A 16,596-nucleotide genomic window follows, 5' to 3' on the forward strand; every position below is an offset into this window, starting at 1 on the left:
CTGCCACCAGTGGTTGTCCAGGGTAACCATGCCATATTAATAATTTTACACATATTCGGATATAGACCCTCATTAATCAAGTTCAGCCTTCCTCCTCTCCTATCTTTCCATTCAAGCTTTGCTGGTATTTCCTCTCCATTATCTGGAGTCCCACTGGTATCCTCTGTGTTCCCTAGTTTGTGCATATTAGAGGAAAGATACGTACCTTCTCCTTCTGTGCTTGGCTGATCTCACTTAACATAATGTTCTCCAGGGCTTTCCATCTTCTTGCAAATGATATAATTTTGTTCTTCTTTATGGCTGAATAGAATTCCATTGTGTGTATTTCCCAAAGTTCTGCAATCCGTTCATCTGTTGATGGAGACCTGGGTTGGTTCCATATTTTGGCTATTACAAATTGTGCTGCTATGAACATAGGTATGCATATGTTGCTATAGTTCAACCATTTTGGAAAAATACCCAGGAGTGGTAGAGCTGGATCATATGGTGGATCTGTTCCCAGCTTTCTTAGGAATCTCCACACAGATCTCCATAGTGGCTGAACTAGTTTGCACTCCCACCAACAGTGCAAAAGAGTTCCTCTTTCCCCACATCTCGCCAGCATTTGTTGTTGTTTGATTTCTTTATGCTTGCCACTCTGACTGGGGTTAGATGGAATCTCAGTGTAGTTTTGATTTGCATCTCCCTGATGGCCAGTAATGTAGAACATCTTTTCATGTATCTATTGGCCCTTCGTATCTCTTCTTTTGTGAAGTGTCTATTCAGTTCAGTTGCCCATTTCTTGATTGGGTTGTTTGTTTTGCTAGTGTAGAGTCTATGAGCTCTTTGTATATTCTGGATATTAGCCCCCTATCAGAGTGGTGGCGGATTCCAGCAGTTCTATCATAAAGTAGCAGGAAAAAAATAAGATTGCTGAGGGTCACTAACAAACACTAGTAAGTCTGCTGTAGACCCCTACAATTTATCTTCAGAATTAAAACGTAGCATCATTATATCCAACCAAGGGAAATGATTTTCCCTAGATCTCTTTCTTTCACTTCTACTAGAATAGTGGGGATCACAAACCAGGCTTTTGACTTCTGAATTTTCTCTTTTTCCGCACTGGAATGCCTCACAGAAGACAGCTGGCCTCTGTGCCTGTTACTTACATTGTAGTGAAAAGTAGAACATAAAATTTGCATCTTGGTGATAATTTTCTGTCCTGCCATTTATACTTATAATTGTCAACAAAAAAGTAAAACCTTTATTTACAAACTAGGATCTGACCTGGCAGAGAAAGCAGGAACTTTAGAAAGACGGCAGGAAGGTAAAGAGAAACCAAAGCTCTCTTGAGCAGCCAGGTGCTGAGTACAGCAGGGGGGCCTCCCTGTTACCCACAGGCTCTTTACCAGCATCACAAAACGTTGACTCAGATGGACTCAGATTAATGACCTGCCCAGAGTTACGCACCTGCTAGCCTAGTAGGTCCTCCTTTAGATGTCACACTCTTGCTCCCCCGTTAGACACGTATAGCACCACATCGCTCTCCTTCAGGCTCTCATCGCAGTGGGATCAGTTAAGCTTATTTTCAGAATCTCTGGCACATGTCTCCCACACCCAGGAAGGAGCTCCGTGAGTGCTGAGGTAGGAGTGCTTGGCTTGCTTGTGTCCATGTTGTATAAGAAGCACTCACTTGTGGACAGGTGACCAATTAAAAGAGGAAGGGCTGAGATTCCAATTCAGTTTTCTCTATTACACATAATCTGTCTAAAGTTTTCAGAGATCCTCTTTGACAAGGCAACAAAGACAGACCCAATATCAAAAACACCTTCTATTCCTGTCTGTATAATGGGTAGGGTGAGAGGTCATTAATTCGTATATCCATCCTTCTAGCCATCCTTTGGTTCTTTGGGGCTCTCACCAGCACCAGTGGAGCGCCTCTGACGGGAGTGGCACTGATAAGCTTGGAGCCTAGAAAATGTGTTTGTTTGGTTAGGGATAGAAGACGGCAGTCATGCCTCAGATGTGACTTGGAGGGTGTAATATGTTCATTAACTAAATCTCAGTTGCATTTTGGCCCTTCAACAAAGGTGCAGCTGAAGACCAGGTAGAGGAGGGGATGGCTCACAAAAGAAATTGCAGAAATGTCATTTTGATTAGTGTGTACTAACTCTCAGTAGCACAGATTTTTTTTTAGTTTTGTTTTTAACCAAATAACATGTATTTGTAATTTCTCTGAAATATATTTCTTCTCAGACAAAGTTGTTTTAGGAAAGTCTGTGGTCCTTTAACAAGTAATTTTTTTTTTTTTTTTGGTAGTACTGGGGATGGAACCCAGGGGCATTTTTACCTCCAAACTATAATACCTCCAGCCCTATTCTTTATTCTTTATTTTGAAACAGGGTCTCACTGAGTTGCAAAGGGCCTTGCTAAATAGTAACTGAGGCTGTCCTCAAACTGTGATCCTCCTGCCTCAGCCTCCCAAATGCTGGGATTATAAACGTGTGCCACCATACCCAGCAAGTCTGTGGTCCTTTATAAATCACTTCAGATAGACTTTTTCTCTTCCTATTAGCACTGCCAAATCAGTGTGTGTGTGTGTGGTGGGGGGGTTCTGTACTGGGGGTAGAACCCAAGGGTATTTTACCTCGGAACTATACCCCAGACCTATTTTCTATCCTTTATTTTGAAGCAAGTTCTCACTAAATTGCAGAGGGCTTCACTAAGTAGCTGAAGCTGTCTGTGAGCTGCAGTCTTCCTGTCTCAGCCTCTCAAGTACTGGGATTACAAATGTGATTGGACCCAGTGGCATTTTACCTCTGAGGCTCACCCCTATTATTCTTTATTTTAAAATAAGGTCTCACTGAGTTGCAGAGGGCCTGCTAAGTAGCTGAGGCAGGCTGCGAATCTGAATCTACGATCCTCCTGTCTCAGCTTTCCAAGTACTGAGATTACAAGCATGCACCACCATGCCTGGCTTTCAGTGCATTCTTAACAATTGCACTTGTAAAATTTCCGGACATTTGCCTAAATGCACGAGGCTCTCAAGGAGCAGTTGCATGTCTTTGCAGTGAAAAGGACCAGGAGGTGGGAGGTGAAGCTGCGAGGGCCACACAGTGCCTCTTTCTGGCTGTCTCCAGACTTCCCTTTCTTATCTCACACTTTGCTGGACCCTGCACTGCCAGGTGGGTAAAGGATAGAATTGCAAGCAGAAATTGTATTTGCTTTTGTTTAGTGAAGCCCAAATCCTTAATATTATTTTACACAATCAGTATAAATGACAACTGACATGAGAAATAGAAATCTTAACAGCACCAGAAACATCTTTGCAGTCATGAGAATGGTAGGGTAATAAAGGATGTATACATACATACATACATACATACATACATACATAAATATATATATAAACATATATGTGTGTGTATATATATCCTTTTTAAAATTCTATGTAATCAATATATTTACCATTCCCAAAAAGATTAAAGACCCATTAAAGAACAAAAAGACTAAATTGATGCACAGAATTCTACCTGCATGCTAAATAATGGAGAAAAATCATTAGCATTTAACTGAAAAGACACCAACCAATCATTAAATTTCTATGGTTAAACACATCAAGATATTGCATTCCTATATTTCACTTAAAAATGGTTCCCTGAAGTATAAAATGATTTCAATTTTGAATAAAATTTAGCATTCAATTTTATAGGCACTTTGAAAACCAATGGTTTATTTATATCATCTGAACCTGAACGGATTCTTTAATTATAGCATCCTGGTTACACATGAAGAATCTGGACTTTTTTTTTTTTAAAGCCCAACTTCCATTTAGCATTTCCACATTTTTTGGATGCTTTCAGAGAAGCCATCATTTATGGAAAATGGTATTAAAATCCTGCCATACTGTAGTTTAAATGCAGAGTCAGTCCTTTCCAGAAGAAATTTTAGTGCATGCTATAAAATTTCTAAAAGTTTTTTTTTTGTTGTTATTTTCATTTGCTTTCTTGTTTTCATCCTCTTGAAAATCTGTCCTATTGAGGGAGGTATTGGTTCCTTGAAACGATCCTTGTGTATTAACCCATTAAAGGAACTCCTGTCTTGCTTGTTCTAAGGAGCAAAAGGAATTTTTATTTGCATGAGAGTAAAGGTTTGATTGAACTAGAGTGAGCCTTTTATTTTACAAGAGTTAAAGTCTGGGGTGCTTTTAATGTTTTAATCTCTGTTTAAGAGGTTTCTGTTACAAGAGGAAAATTGATAACATTTTTACCTCAGTAGACTGCCAGCAAACTGGCTCTGCTCTAATCCCACATTTATAGTGATTTATATTCTCCGTGGCAATGTGCTGTAACCTCAGAGTGATAGCACTGTGGTGTAGATTGACTGCATTCCAAATGCTGGAATCACATACATAATGTTTTTACTTTTAAATAATATTCAGACACCAGAATAAATACCATATGTGCACTGATGCTGGTTACAATGGGACCTTGTCATTTCTTGTGAGGGAGAACATTCTTTGTTTCTGATTCCTGTTTGAAATAAGTATGCAAAAGACAAATATGTACATTGACAGCATTTTGAGAAGGCTTTGGTAATTACACAGGCGAGGATGTAGCTACAGTTCCTTGAAACATCACATTTAAAACTAAAAATATTGCTGTGTGTTGCCACAGCCCTCACTGACACACAGGGAGGCAAGGATTGTTATCCACTGTTCTCAGAGAAGAGAATGGCTTTTATGTTCTGTATCTACAATGTGCTGCAGTTAAAGGACAGCTGTTGAAGAAAAATGACCTCTGCGAGCACCCTTCATAGGAACAGTGAGACTAACATGCTGCTGACATTGTCACGGGAAGAATAACACACTCGATAACGTGAGAGGATGGGTTGATTGGAAAGCCATAATTCAGTGCGAGACCTAATGTCATCTGATGCCACAAAGGCAGATTCAGGTGGCCTGACGTCCTCAAAATGCAGATAATCAATCTCTCCAGATCTGCCCCCCCCCATGATGGTAAAGATTTAAAAGTTTCATAAAGTTAAGAGATGCTTCCAAAGTCGTGTATTTGTGGATTTTTGTTTTTATCCATCTTGGTTGGAATTCTAATCCCCTTAGACATATTTTTTAAATAGACATGGTAGAATGCCTTTCATATTTGTATATCTACAGCAGGCTCCAACAAGCCAATCCACATTTGCTTTTTGGGAGAAGCATTTCAATCAATCCAGGTTTGCGTTATTACCATTGGCTGAGCTGTATCGAGTTAGAGCTTACAACATTTTTATAATATTTTAAAGATGATTAGACCCTAGGCACTGATATTGATTTCTTTCCTACTCCCCTGCACCTCTCTCCCCACCCAGTTTTGTGAGGTTTGCCCAGAATATATAGTGTGAGATTAATGTGCGAGTAATACATCATAAATGTGTCTGTGACGTTTTCTCTGGCACTTGACTCAGGGTTTGGGTAAGTCTTGCCTCCCTTGTAGGAGTGTCCCTCATCACAAAAATACTCAAAAGTCCCTTTTTGAAGTTGAGAAGTTAGTAGACAAACATTAAGCTTACATATTGTTTCTCCTTTGCAGCTTTTCGGATGATCCCTTATCCCTTGGAAAAGGGACACCTGTTTTACCCGTACCCAATCTGTACAGAAACAGCAGACCGAGAACTGCTGCCCTGTAAGTTTCACCTCTCCATAGCCCTCTCTTCAGCCAGGGAGGGTGCCGTGTCTAAAGGTGGGGATGGGAAGAGGTGGGGATGATAAATGTTTATAATGTTCTTTGTCTTTTATTACTTTTCTCCCAACCCCTGGCCTTGTGTGATAGCACATGTATTAAAGTGAATTATGTGAGTGGGTTGGGCTTCCTGCTCTTCCAAGTCTCTCCACATTTATCAAAGGGATAGATGCCAAAGTACTGAAATTTAGAAGAAGAGGCATCCTGTGCAGATTGGCCTCTGAGCACAGAAAACCTTAGCATGGGGCTCACACTTGCCAGGCTGGCTTGTGTTGGGGGGCTTCTGCTTGGGCTCTCCAGTGGGTCAGATGTGGTCTGCACAGCCTGGATTTTGAAGAGGAAGTGCTGACTTCAGAGGGAGCTACAGATGAGTCACGGGCGGGACGCTGGCATCTCCTCCAGAGGCGAGGTCATGGGGCAGGGTGGCGTGCGCCCCGTGATGATGCGGCGCTCTTGGCCAGAGGGGTTTCCCGTGAACAGCTTGTGGACTGCACACAGCGAACTGGCTGACATGTGCAGGGCACACGTGCAGCCTCAGCACTGTATAAAAGCAACAGAAGGGAAACCCTGCCCTCCAGGACCTTGCAAGCCTGCAGTCCGGTGGCCCGCACCACACGTGGAAAGTATTATTTTGCTTTGCTGTAATACACCATTGTTTTGACAATTCAGGCTAAGTAGTTATTATCAGATCATACTGTGTAGAAGGATCATGTCCGGGCTCTTCATGTGGCCCTGACTTAGGACATATTTTCCTCCCACAAGTAATAAGCTCCAAATTTTGGCTCTCCCATGTCCTCTGGTCTGTCACTCTCTCCCTTTTACCAGTGCCAGTCAGATCAGCATGGCATAGCTAGAACCTATATAGTGTTTTGTCCAGGGGGCAATGTAACTTTGGAGCCTGAGTACACGGTAAATGCGCACATGCCAGCCGGCATCATTGCACCAGTCCTGTCTCCAACACGGTGGGTCTGGCTGTGGAGCTAATTGCTGTCAGCAGACTGTGGTGGAAGGAGATACCTCACTTGTTTTCTTGCCAGCCAGACCCAACATGAGGTTTGTCACTTAGGGAACATGGATATCTCAGTGATGTGTTCCTCATTATTTGAATTTTATTGTAAAAAGTGTCTGGTGCCTCACACGACATTAGATTTGCTTTCAGAAATCCCTGCTGTTGGCCCATAGTTCACTTTTTGACTCCCCCCTCAGGGAGATCCTTGTTAAAGTTTCAGTTTTCTAGAAAGAAAGACAGTTTTCTGAAAAGTATAATGTTTTTAAATGTTTTAATTGAGCCCAATTAAGTTTCCATGGAGATAGATTAGGTATTAGAACAAGATGACAGTTCTTAAAAGAAACTTTCTAGGGATAATCCTTACAAGCCTGGAATAGAAAATTATTTAATTGAATGTCATGGTCCAAGTCTGGTCTCCCTCTGAAATCTTTTTTGGGTTGAGTTTTGAGGGTGAGAATGTGAAATATTTGCTTGTTTTAAATGCTACCCATAATTTTGCACATTACAAGTTTAATATTGCCACATTAGGCCTCGAGTGCACCTCTACCCTATGTTCAGATCCTAGCAGGTTGACCCACCTGAATGCAGTTGGACAAGATGACCGCTTGTCCCTCCTGATCTCTCTCCCCTCAGTTTTCCGCAGTGTGGATTAGGGTTCTGAGTGACAAGAGCTGAACGGTCAAGGAGAGGCCTTTAGGTGTTGTATTTCTTCAGGGAATGGGCGCTCTGGATCCTTCTGGCTAGAGGGACAATATTGCTCACAGCCCCTCCACCAAGGTCGCAGCAGGTGGTTCTTCCTCCTCTGTGCAGCCCCCCCCAAGTCAGCACATCCATCACCCCGACACTCACAGATGTCCGCAGAATGACCAAAAGAGAGAGTTGATTCTCTTGGCTTTTGTACCATAGTTTTTTAGTTTTCCCAAAATCCAATGTTTGAAGTTTAGAAGTTATGAAAGATACTCTAAAGAACACCACTTTTTTTTTTTTTCCGGCGATTGTTGTAAATGTATTTATCATCAGGCGTCTTCTACAATTGTGCCAGATAACCTTAACAGCCTTGAGCCTCACCCTTGTGGGTCAAATAGGCCAGTGTGTGAGGTCCTTGTTGAATGTCTATCCGGGTTAACACTCCCACTGACATCCTTAGAGTGTGCCAGGAAAAAAAAATACAAGATAAACTCATATCACCTCATTAGAATGATTTTTAAAATACAGGAAGATAAAAACATGGAAAGGCGCTTTTTTTTGTAAACTTGATTTTGGATTTTCCGTATTTTAGACAATGAACATGTGTTTTGTAACCTGAATAAAGTTCTGTTGTTTCATCCTTGTTCACTTTTGATAAAGGAATATTGTTTACTAGGCAGAGATGGTGCTACTTTTCTTGTCCACAAATGTGTGATATCCCCTAAGTGTGCCTCCAGCCAGAGCAGAAGGGGCCAGGGCAGATGTGGGCTACTATTCGTCAAGTGTCCTGCCTGCTCCATTCTGACAAGTTTCAGCCCATGCTCTAAAACCTCCATCTCACCACTTGAGAATTCTCCAAGGATACTTTCCATGGCAGCCCTAATATCTCTCTGTGTTCTTCTCCACAGCTTTCCATGAAGTCTCAGTTTACCCAAAGAAGGAGCTTCCTTTCTTTATCCTCTTTACTGCTGGACTGTGCTCCTTCACAGCCATGCTGGCGCTCCTGACACATCAGTTTCCGGAACTCATGGGGGTCTTTGCAAAAGCTGTGAGTGTTTGCCAAGGCCAAGTGCGGGCGCGGGGGGTGGGGGGTGGGGGAGTGTGCTAGGGAGGTAGCTAGCGTAAGGCAAATGGGCCATCATGGACACATACCTGCAGGGATCCTTTGCTCACCATTTTCTTTTCTTTTTATCAATGGAATCAAAGGGTGAAAGGTCCAATTAGAAAGTGCAGGTGTTAATGCATGCCTGGCCTCAAACAGACTTTCAGCAAATCCCGAAAATTACCTGAGGTCCAAAAGGATGAACTAATCGAAGGAACCCTATTAAATGAGAAATAGGTGTGAAAGTATTCAATCTTGTATGTACTGAAAAAACATAGTTATAATCTTTGAATATTGAAGATCTTTCTTTGCAAAGGATTATTTATATATATATATATATATTTTTTTTTTTTTTAATGGCCGCAAACCTTGGCTTGTTTGAGAAATGAACTGTGAGAGGACATGAAAGTGTGTAGTTTTAAGATGAGTACCAACATGACACTTAGAAGTAAGGTAATGGGTAAGATTCTTCCGGGAGAGGCATGGAGAAGAGCTTCCATAAGACAAGCAGTCTGCACTGACAGCCAGGAGCCACTGTTTCTTCAGTGAACACTGACCCTTTCAGCCTGCTCTTGTAGCCAGGATAAGTTTCTGATGTTGCCACACAGGGGATTCAAACAGAAGGAATAAGGAAAAGAGTCAAGGTGGTTTCCCTGGAATTCCATTCAGATTTCAAGTGGAATCAGGAAGGATGGTTTCTAACCTGGCTGGGTTGATTTAATCCCTTTCCAGATGATTGACATTTTCTGCTCGGCAGAGTTCAGGGATTGGAATTGCAAGAGCATTTTCATGCCTGTTGAAGATGAACTGGAGATCCCACCGGCACCTCAGTCTCAACATTTCCAAAACTGAAATCACCACCCTGCTTCTCCCACCTTCTCCTGTACTCCTGACCTGCCCCTGTGGCCCTGCCATCCGCCCAATTGTGCAGGCCACAAACGCAGCAGCCCTCCCGTGCTAACTTTCTTTCTCCCTGCATCCCATCTGGCTCGGTCTTCACACCCTGTGGGTTCTGACTTCCCAAGCTGCCAGGAGTTGCATAGATGTGACTCACCTCTCCTTCCCTTCTCTTTCTCCGCAGAGCATCTCTTAGTTTAGGTCCTTGTTTCTTCTTGCCTGGACTTCTGTCATCTTCATAACGAGGCTTCTCTGGGTCTTGCTCTCCTCCAGCCTTTCAGACCGACGCAAGAATGGTCTTTCTAAATTGCAAAGCTAAGCATGTCACTTTTCTGCTTGAATTTTTCCAGCGGTTTCCCACCCACTTCAGGATGAAGCTCCCTGGTGTTCTTTAGCATGCCCCACAGGGCCTCTTGTCACCTGCCCTTGCTTTCCTCTTCAGCCTCATCTCTCCAGACCCTGCTCTTTGGCCATAGTGAATTACTCACCCTGCACAGAAGCACCAGGCTCTTGCACACCTCGATGCCTTTGCACGCACTGTTTGCTCTGTGTGGAATGCCCTTCACCACCCCCTCACTCTACTAAACACCTCCTTATTCTTTCATAGCTTCTTTTAAATTTCCCATAGGCTGAGGGAAGTGTCTCTCCTCCACCAGTCCACAGTGAGCACAGTGAATGCCTATATTATCACATTTATTGTTCTTTCTTATTATCAGGAAATTGTCTGCCCCCTTTAGAATGTGAGCTCCTTGGGAGCAGGACTGTGTCTTCCACACCTCTGTATCCCCAAAGCTTTGCACAGTGCCTTGCACAGAGGAGGTTTTCAATAAATGGCTATAAAATGAATGAATGGTAGTGATCTCTGCAGAAAGAATCAATGTAAAAATCAGGTGCTGCTTAGCATTTCATTCCTTCTTTTATAATCATGGACTCTTAGAATTGAATGGGACCTTAAAGAAAGCACCTTTAATAGTAACGCTGAGTAGAGATCATCTAGGCTCATCTTGAACACTTCAGCCGTGGGGAGCCAACCTACTGGACATCAGGCCCATTTCATTGTTGGATTGGCCAGAACTCCTTATTATACCACTAAAATCTGCCTCCCTTTCATTTCTATCTCTTATTCCTATTCTACCCTCTGAGACTACACCAAACAGACCTACTTCCTCTTGCAAATTCTTAGGTAGCTCATCTGGTCACCCCTCACTACTTTCTCTTTCCTCCAGGCAGAATAGCCTTAATTTCTTAAATCTTCTCTACTAGACATGATTTCTAAACCCAGCGTCATTCAGGCTTAGATGCCTTTACTGTCCTGCATTATTCATTGTTTTCAGTTCCCGAGCCAACCTCTAAGTAGGAGGAGTTTCCAAAATCCTGAGCTTAGAGTATAACTTAGTAAAATATACAATAAGAATGTATTTGTAGCATTAGAAAATTACTATTCTTGCTAAAAGGAACCATTTCTCCTTAAACATTGTTCAAACATATTTGCTGAAGCATGCCATAGGTCCAGTATGCATCACTGAAATGACTAGTAGCATTTGGTGCGATTTGGGGATCAGTACAGATTCTTGGCCTCTTAGTGTACACAGAGACCATGGCCACGCCACCAAGATCCAGAACTTATGTCAACACAAGATTCTGATGTCTGTTTTTAACATAGACCCTACCCACCTCTGAGTTCCCATCCCAGGACTCTGACCTTGTGAAAGTCAGCCCTTTGAGCAGTCTCTGAGTGTTGCATGGAGACTGTCCAAACAAAAGCTTACCAGGAATCCATGGGTTCAGCCCTGCTGCACCTTGGATCATCAAAAGAGCCTAAAAGTTTGGTGCCTGGCCCACCCCAGCCTCGGGGGGTCCTGCTTAATTGTCCCAGGAGCAGCCATGGGCATCTGAGTTGTCACGTGCCCCTCAGGTGACCCAGGTGAGCAGCCAGAGCTGAGAACCACGTTACTGAGTAAAGACTCATGCCTGAGACCATTTCAACCAGCATGGCACTTGGAAGGCCAAGAGAGGAAAACAGAATGTGACTGGGTGTTTCTGGAGAGGTTGCACAGTGGCCCCTCCACAGATCAGGAGAGCTGAGTATATACGGGTATTCCTCACTTCAGTTTCCAAAGCCTTAGAAAAAAAAGCTCTCTAAAGAGTTTTGATCAAATGATTGAAAAAAATATAAATCTTCCATTAGGTCTTGCATATTTTATACTCCACCAAGGCGTGGCAGTGTTCTTAGCTACCCAGAGTTTTCTCGTGTGGTTTTGATAAGTTTGCTTTTAAACCTCTGTCTGGAGGATCGTCACATCCATCTTGCCCTTCATTATGGCCTCGTAGTTTCCAAAACGTCTGGAGAGACTTGGTGGGGAAAGAAGACAGATGGCCCGAAGGAGACAAGCCCCATCGCTTCCTGGCCCCCAGAGTCTTCTCCACATCTTCTCCCCACCACCCCACAGCCCCTCCCAGTGCCCCCGCCCCACACCCCACAGGTTATCAAGGCTGCCCTATAGGCTGCCTGTGACCATTTGCAGCTCGTGAAAGTGATTTTCTCAGCCCTCTGATGAGATAATGTCCTGGTATAATGACTTTTAGTAGATGCAGAGAGATTGCACTACCACCCCCAGGCCTCAGGGCTTGGGAACTCTCCAGTGTTTACCACTGACTTCCAGTAAGGAAGCCCAGAGCCAAGGGTGAGCCACTGGAAAAGAGCTCAAGCAAGGCCTCAGCTGGCCTCCCCTAATCTAATCTACCTCAATGACTTAGGACTGACTCCTTCTAGAATGTTTAGTTGCCAAGATAAGGTTGCTCATATAAATAAGTTCTCATTGCAGAATGTGGGAAGGTCGGTGTCCTGACCCCTCCGCTCTCAGGGGCCCTGTCTTTGCTCCTCTGGTCTCTCTCCTTCCCTGAGACTGGGCCCCCTGCCTTCTGACTGGTCTTCACCATAGGCCCTGACCTCTTTGAAGTCGGATATTGATTACAGTGAGATGTCAATTGTCTGCTTGCAATAGGGCACCTGGAACTTATTCAGATAACAGAGGCGCTTCTAATGCTAAGGAAGTATTTTGGGAGCCGTGACCTTCTTCTAAGTAACAGTGTCTCAGGAAGAGGAGGATTGGGCTCTTGAAGTGCCTCTCCTTTTTATTAGTCCAGTTGCTTTTTCTCACCACAGGACACTGATTGAATTATGGAGCATTTGGGTTGAAAATTTGACCAGGTATGTCTGCCCTCTGGACAGAAGTTTTAGACATTGAGATGGATAAGCTGACCACGTGGCCTGGTTTTGCTCAGTCAGACTTGACTTTTCATGGCATAAATTTCCCCCTAAGTCTAAAAGTGAAACTGCTGCTTCTCTTTATTCATTGGTTCAAGGGCTCTGGCCAAAAAATATATATATTGATTAATTTTCAAACATCTAAAGAAATACAGCTGAGCAACCCAAAGCATCCTGAGGAGGAGGGCATGTGTCTCCAAACTTTGAAATATACCTACTGATGAAAGCCACTGACCTCAGTCTATCATCAAGTGAAAGGGTGCCTTTCCACATTGGCTACTGCCGCCCTGTGGGTGTGCAGCTGGAGGAGGCTGTGTGGAGGGAAATGGTGTGGTAATAAGGGCAGTGCATCCTGGGACCTGCAAGAGGGCAAATTAGGCTTTCTAGAAAAGCTCAAGGGATCCTTTCTCAGTAGTCTCAAGGATAGGATATTCTAGAGGTGAGAAGTTACTCATTCTGTACGTGGAGGCATCGGAACTTCTTTCTCTCTGGAACCTTGTTAAGAAGTGCAGGTGTAACCCAGGAAAGAAGGGACCACTGTATTCTGTCACATGGTATGGGAAGAGAAGGCAGGTATGAATGTCAGGCAGGGGAAAGCTGTCCTCTGGATTTTTCAGAGGCCTCCATTATGTGCTCTTCATTCCATGTCAGGCCAGGCCCAAGACAAAGCCAACAACAGAGGTCTTCATTTTGAACCAACTTAGTAGCACCATCTTCCTTCTACACGTTAGAATGAGGCTCACTGATGCCCCACGTTTTAGTGCATAGAACTGTGCAGACTCTGAGCAGAGCCTTTCATCTCACTGCTGAAGCTCATGCTAATATTCAGCAGTTGCTTCCCACTCCATCATACCCTCAGCCGTTCTAAATCTGGTTTGGGTCAAGTCTTTGAGATATGATAACCACAAGCAGTATCACCTTGTTTATGGAGCCCCATCTTCTAACACCTGTCAGTGGTCAACGCAAACCACTTCAGCCCTTAGCTCCTCTTTATGGAGCTGAGTACTACAGGCCAGTGCTGTGGTTTATAGAGCTATGGTGGGTGGTGGTCTCCATGTGTGTTTCACTTACATATATAAAATTATGTATGTATAATTTTCCAACATTATATTGGCTTGATGCTATCAGTAGACTTGCTCCATATTTTCCTTTCATAACTAGGATTTTGCAGACACTTTCAGAGACAGCTCAGACAGTAGTTACTCATTCCCGGGACCTGTGTTTCCCCACGATCCCTTTCAACTGCATTCATGGTATGGTACCCACCGTCCAGCTTTAAAGCAACAAGGGTGGGGAGTTGCCCCTGAGTGTGAGCATCCTAAGTTCTTCTGTGTATTCAACAAAGAATAATATTGGGTTATCAGAAACGGCCCTAAATCTGACACGCACTTGAGGAATCATCCTACCTTTGCTTAAGCTCTGATTTGGCTGCCTGTTTCTCAGCTGCCAATGCAGCCGGGCATTCAAGGCCAGCGTTCCCTGGCACGCTTCTAGCCCCTAAGGAATTCGACCCCTCACTATTGCAGCTAAATGGAATTACTCTCCTCTGGCCATAGCTGCCGCTTTCTCATTTCTGTGCTGGCTGTCTGGAGCCTGGAGTCCTTTCATCCTTATCCATCACTGTCTTTTGGTATTCCATCCATCTATTGCAGTGTATTTCAATTACCTCCCGGTATAAAATTTTCCCTTATCCTTTTGACAGAATAGCGTCTCTCCCTTTTCTATGTTTTCCCAGAGCTTTCTTTGGGCTCTGTCCTGATTGCTTTTATGCCCTGTTTGTTTCTCATTTTGCTCTGTCCGGATCCTACAGCCTTGCTGCCCCCACACTGAGCTGTGAGCCTCCTGGCAGTAGAAGTTTCATCCTAGGCTCCTGTACTTCTCACCCAGCATCTAAGGAACACACTGGGCAAATGTCATGCAATTGCTATAAAAGATGGACTGAAGAAATTATCTTGAGTTTTCTTTATATAAATCTCACACTTAATGGTCCAGGTATAATATTTTACAGGCCTTGCCAGTGTATTCTGGACCTTAAAAAATGAAGGAAAAGGAAAGGTTCTGAGACCAGGAATTGGGGACAGCGGACACTGTACCTCCTCCCAAAGATCCACAACCCCTAGGCCACATGGCCAGCGGAGGAGCCTGCTTGTCCTTCATTGAATGCACTGACGACTCGTTGTTTGTCCTCAGAATCTCTTTCTCCTCTGCTTACATACTGAGCCTATGCATGTACATTTATGGGAAGAGCTGGTAGTATAGAAAGTGCTGTGCAGTGGACAAGGAATTAAGACAAAGGACTCCACAGTAACAGAACCAGGTCTCAAACCCTAGCAAGACAGTGCCTTGGCTCTGAATGGACAGAGGCCCAGAAAACCATCCAAATACCCTTTTCCTCCCTGCCCAGGATAGGAATATGCTGAATGTCTTGTGGAATGAAGTTGAGAGTGTGTGTGTGTGTGTGTGTGTGTGTGTGTGTGTGTGTGTGTGTGTGTGTTGGTGTGTTGCTTGGGATCAATTTGGGATCAAACCCAGGGCCTTGTGTATGCTAGGCAAATGCTCTACCTCCTCCAGCCCACAAAACTGATTCTTTACAAGAACATTATCAGAATGGAGTTGAGATTATGATAAGTCTCAGACAAAGCATTTGGCTTTCTTAAAAGGCACATCTAGCCAGACACAATGATCCCAGGACTGGGGTAGCTGAGGCAGGAGGATTGCAGGTTCAAGGCCAGCCTCAGCCACTTAGTGAGACTCTATTTCAAAATAAAAATTAAAAAGGGCTGGGAGTGTGGCTCAGAGGTAGAATGCCCCTGCGTTCAGTCCCCATAACCAAAGAGAGAGAGAGAGAGAGAGAGAGAGAGAGAAGGAAAGAAACAAGACACATCTAATGAGTAGTAAAGAACCAAATGGAAGAGTTCCTGAAGGCCCACTACTCAGAGCAGCTCTCTGAACAAGGATAAGTTCTCCATGGATTAGCCAGCTTTCTGCCTCTCCAGGCTCCCACGATGCATACCACCACTGTACAAGTGTTTGGGAGACAGCAGGACCCCAAAGCAATGCCTCTGCAACAAGCTTGACTTTTCTTAAATTGCTCTTTCCATTTGAAATGAGTTCTATACCCAACCAGACGATCAAGTCACCATGTTTTAACTCTGCTCACATGTAGCCCATCTGTCATTGTTACTTGATGACTCTCCTCATCGACATGGGCAGCCAACAGATCTTGAAGATGACTAGGAACCTCAGAGCCATGGCAGCCGGGGGGATGGAGGCCATCGGCAGACCCTCCTCCCCACCCCTGACAGTGCGGGGCCGGGGCTGGGACACGGGAGTGAGCAGCCGCCCTCGGTTCCCATGACCTGGAAGAGAATCCAGTTGGGAGACGCAAGTGTGGTTGGGAGGTTTGTTTTGTAGTCCTGTCGGGCCCCTGCTGACTCCTGTGTGTTCTGGTCCCTTTGCAGTTCCTCAGCACTTTGTTCGCCCCCTTAAACTTTGTCATGGAGAAGGTGGAAAGCATCCTCCCGTCCAGCCTGTGGCACCAGCTGACGCGGATCTGAGGGGAGCGCGCTGTCCTTCTCGCCCGCAGGCCGCCACCGTCTCTTCCGTGCCAACTCCTTGTGGACTGCAAGAAAGCATGACTTTGAAAAAGGGAAGCCATTCCGAGATTTTAAAATGTTCATGGACTTTTTGTTCCATATTAAAAAGCTGTTTTTGTTGTACAAAATTCATCAATGTTCAGTTCTATTTTATTTTGCCTCCAGAAAAGAAGAAAAAAGGAAAAAAAAATAAACTTTTGTGTATTGCAGCAACCACTTGTGTCTTCTTATGTTCTTCCTTCTAGCCCTGAAAGTGTTGCTGTTCTACATAAACCAATGGGTTTGCATTAATTCCCCAGAGAAACAAGTCTGCCAAATGC

At 44.0% G+C, this 16,596-nt stretch overlaps 1 protein-coding gene across 5 annotated transcripts in view; it reads left to right on the top strand.

Moving 5' to 3' along the window:
• ST7 (suppression of tumorigenicity 7) overlaps window positions 1–16,237 on the top strand; it is a gene marked incomplete at both ends in the record, with an annotated part of 268,515 nt that extends 252,278 nt beyond the window's left edge. For 3 of the 5 annotated variants that reach the window (XM_080700959.1, XM_080700960.1, XM_080700962.1), the window contains 3 exons: window positions 5,568–5,660; window positions 8,322–8,461; window positions 16,142–16,237. In XM_080700959.1, the coding sequence (XP_080557085.1) occupies window positions 5,568–5,660; window positions 8,322–8,461; window positions 16,142–16,237 (329 nt within the window). Of the gene's footprint in view, window positions 1–5,567; window positions 5,661–8,321; window positions 8,462–9,247; window positions 9,368–16,141 lie in introns of those variants that run through there. The other 2 variants (XM_080700958.1, XM_080700961.1) reach the window with 1 other exon arrangement.
• Window positions 16,238–16,596: the final 359 nt, after the last annotated feature.

This window comes from Muscardinus avellanarius (genome assembly GCF_963383645.1).
Source record: "Muscardinus avellanarius genome assembly, chromosome: 9".
In the NCBI taxonomy this organism is placed as follows: Eukaryota; Metazoa; Chordata; class Mammalia; order Rodentia; family Gliridae; genus Muscardinus; species Muscardinus avellanarius.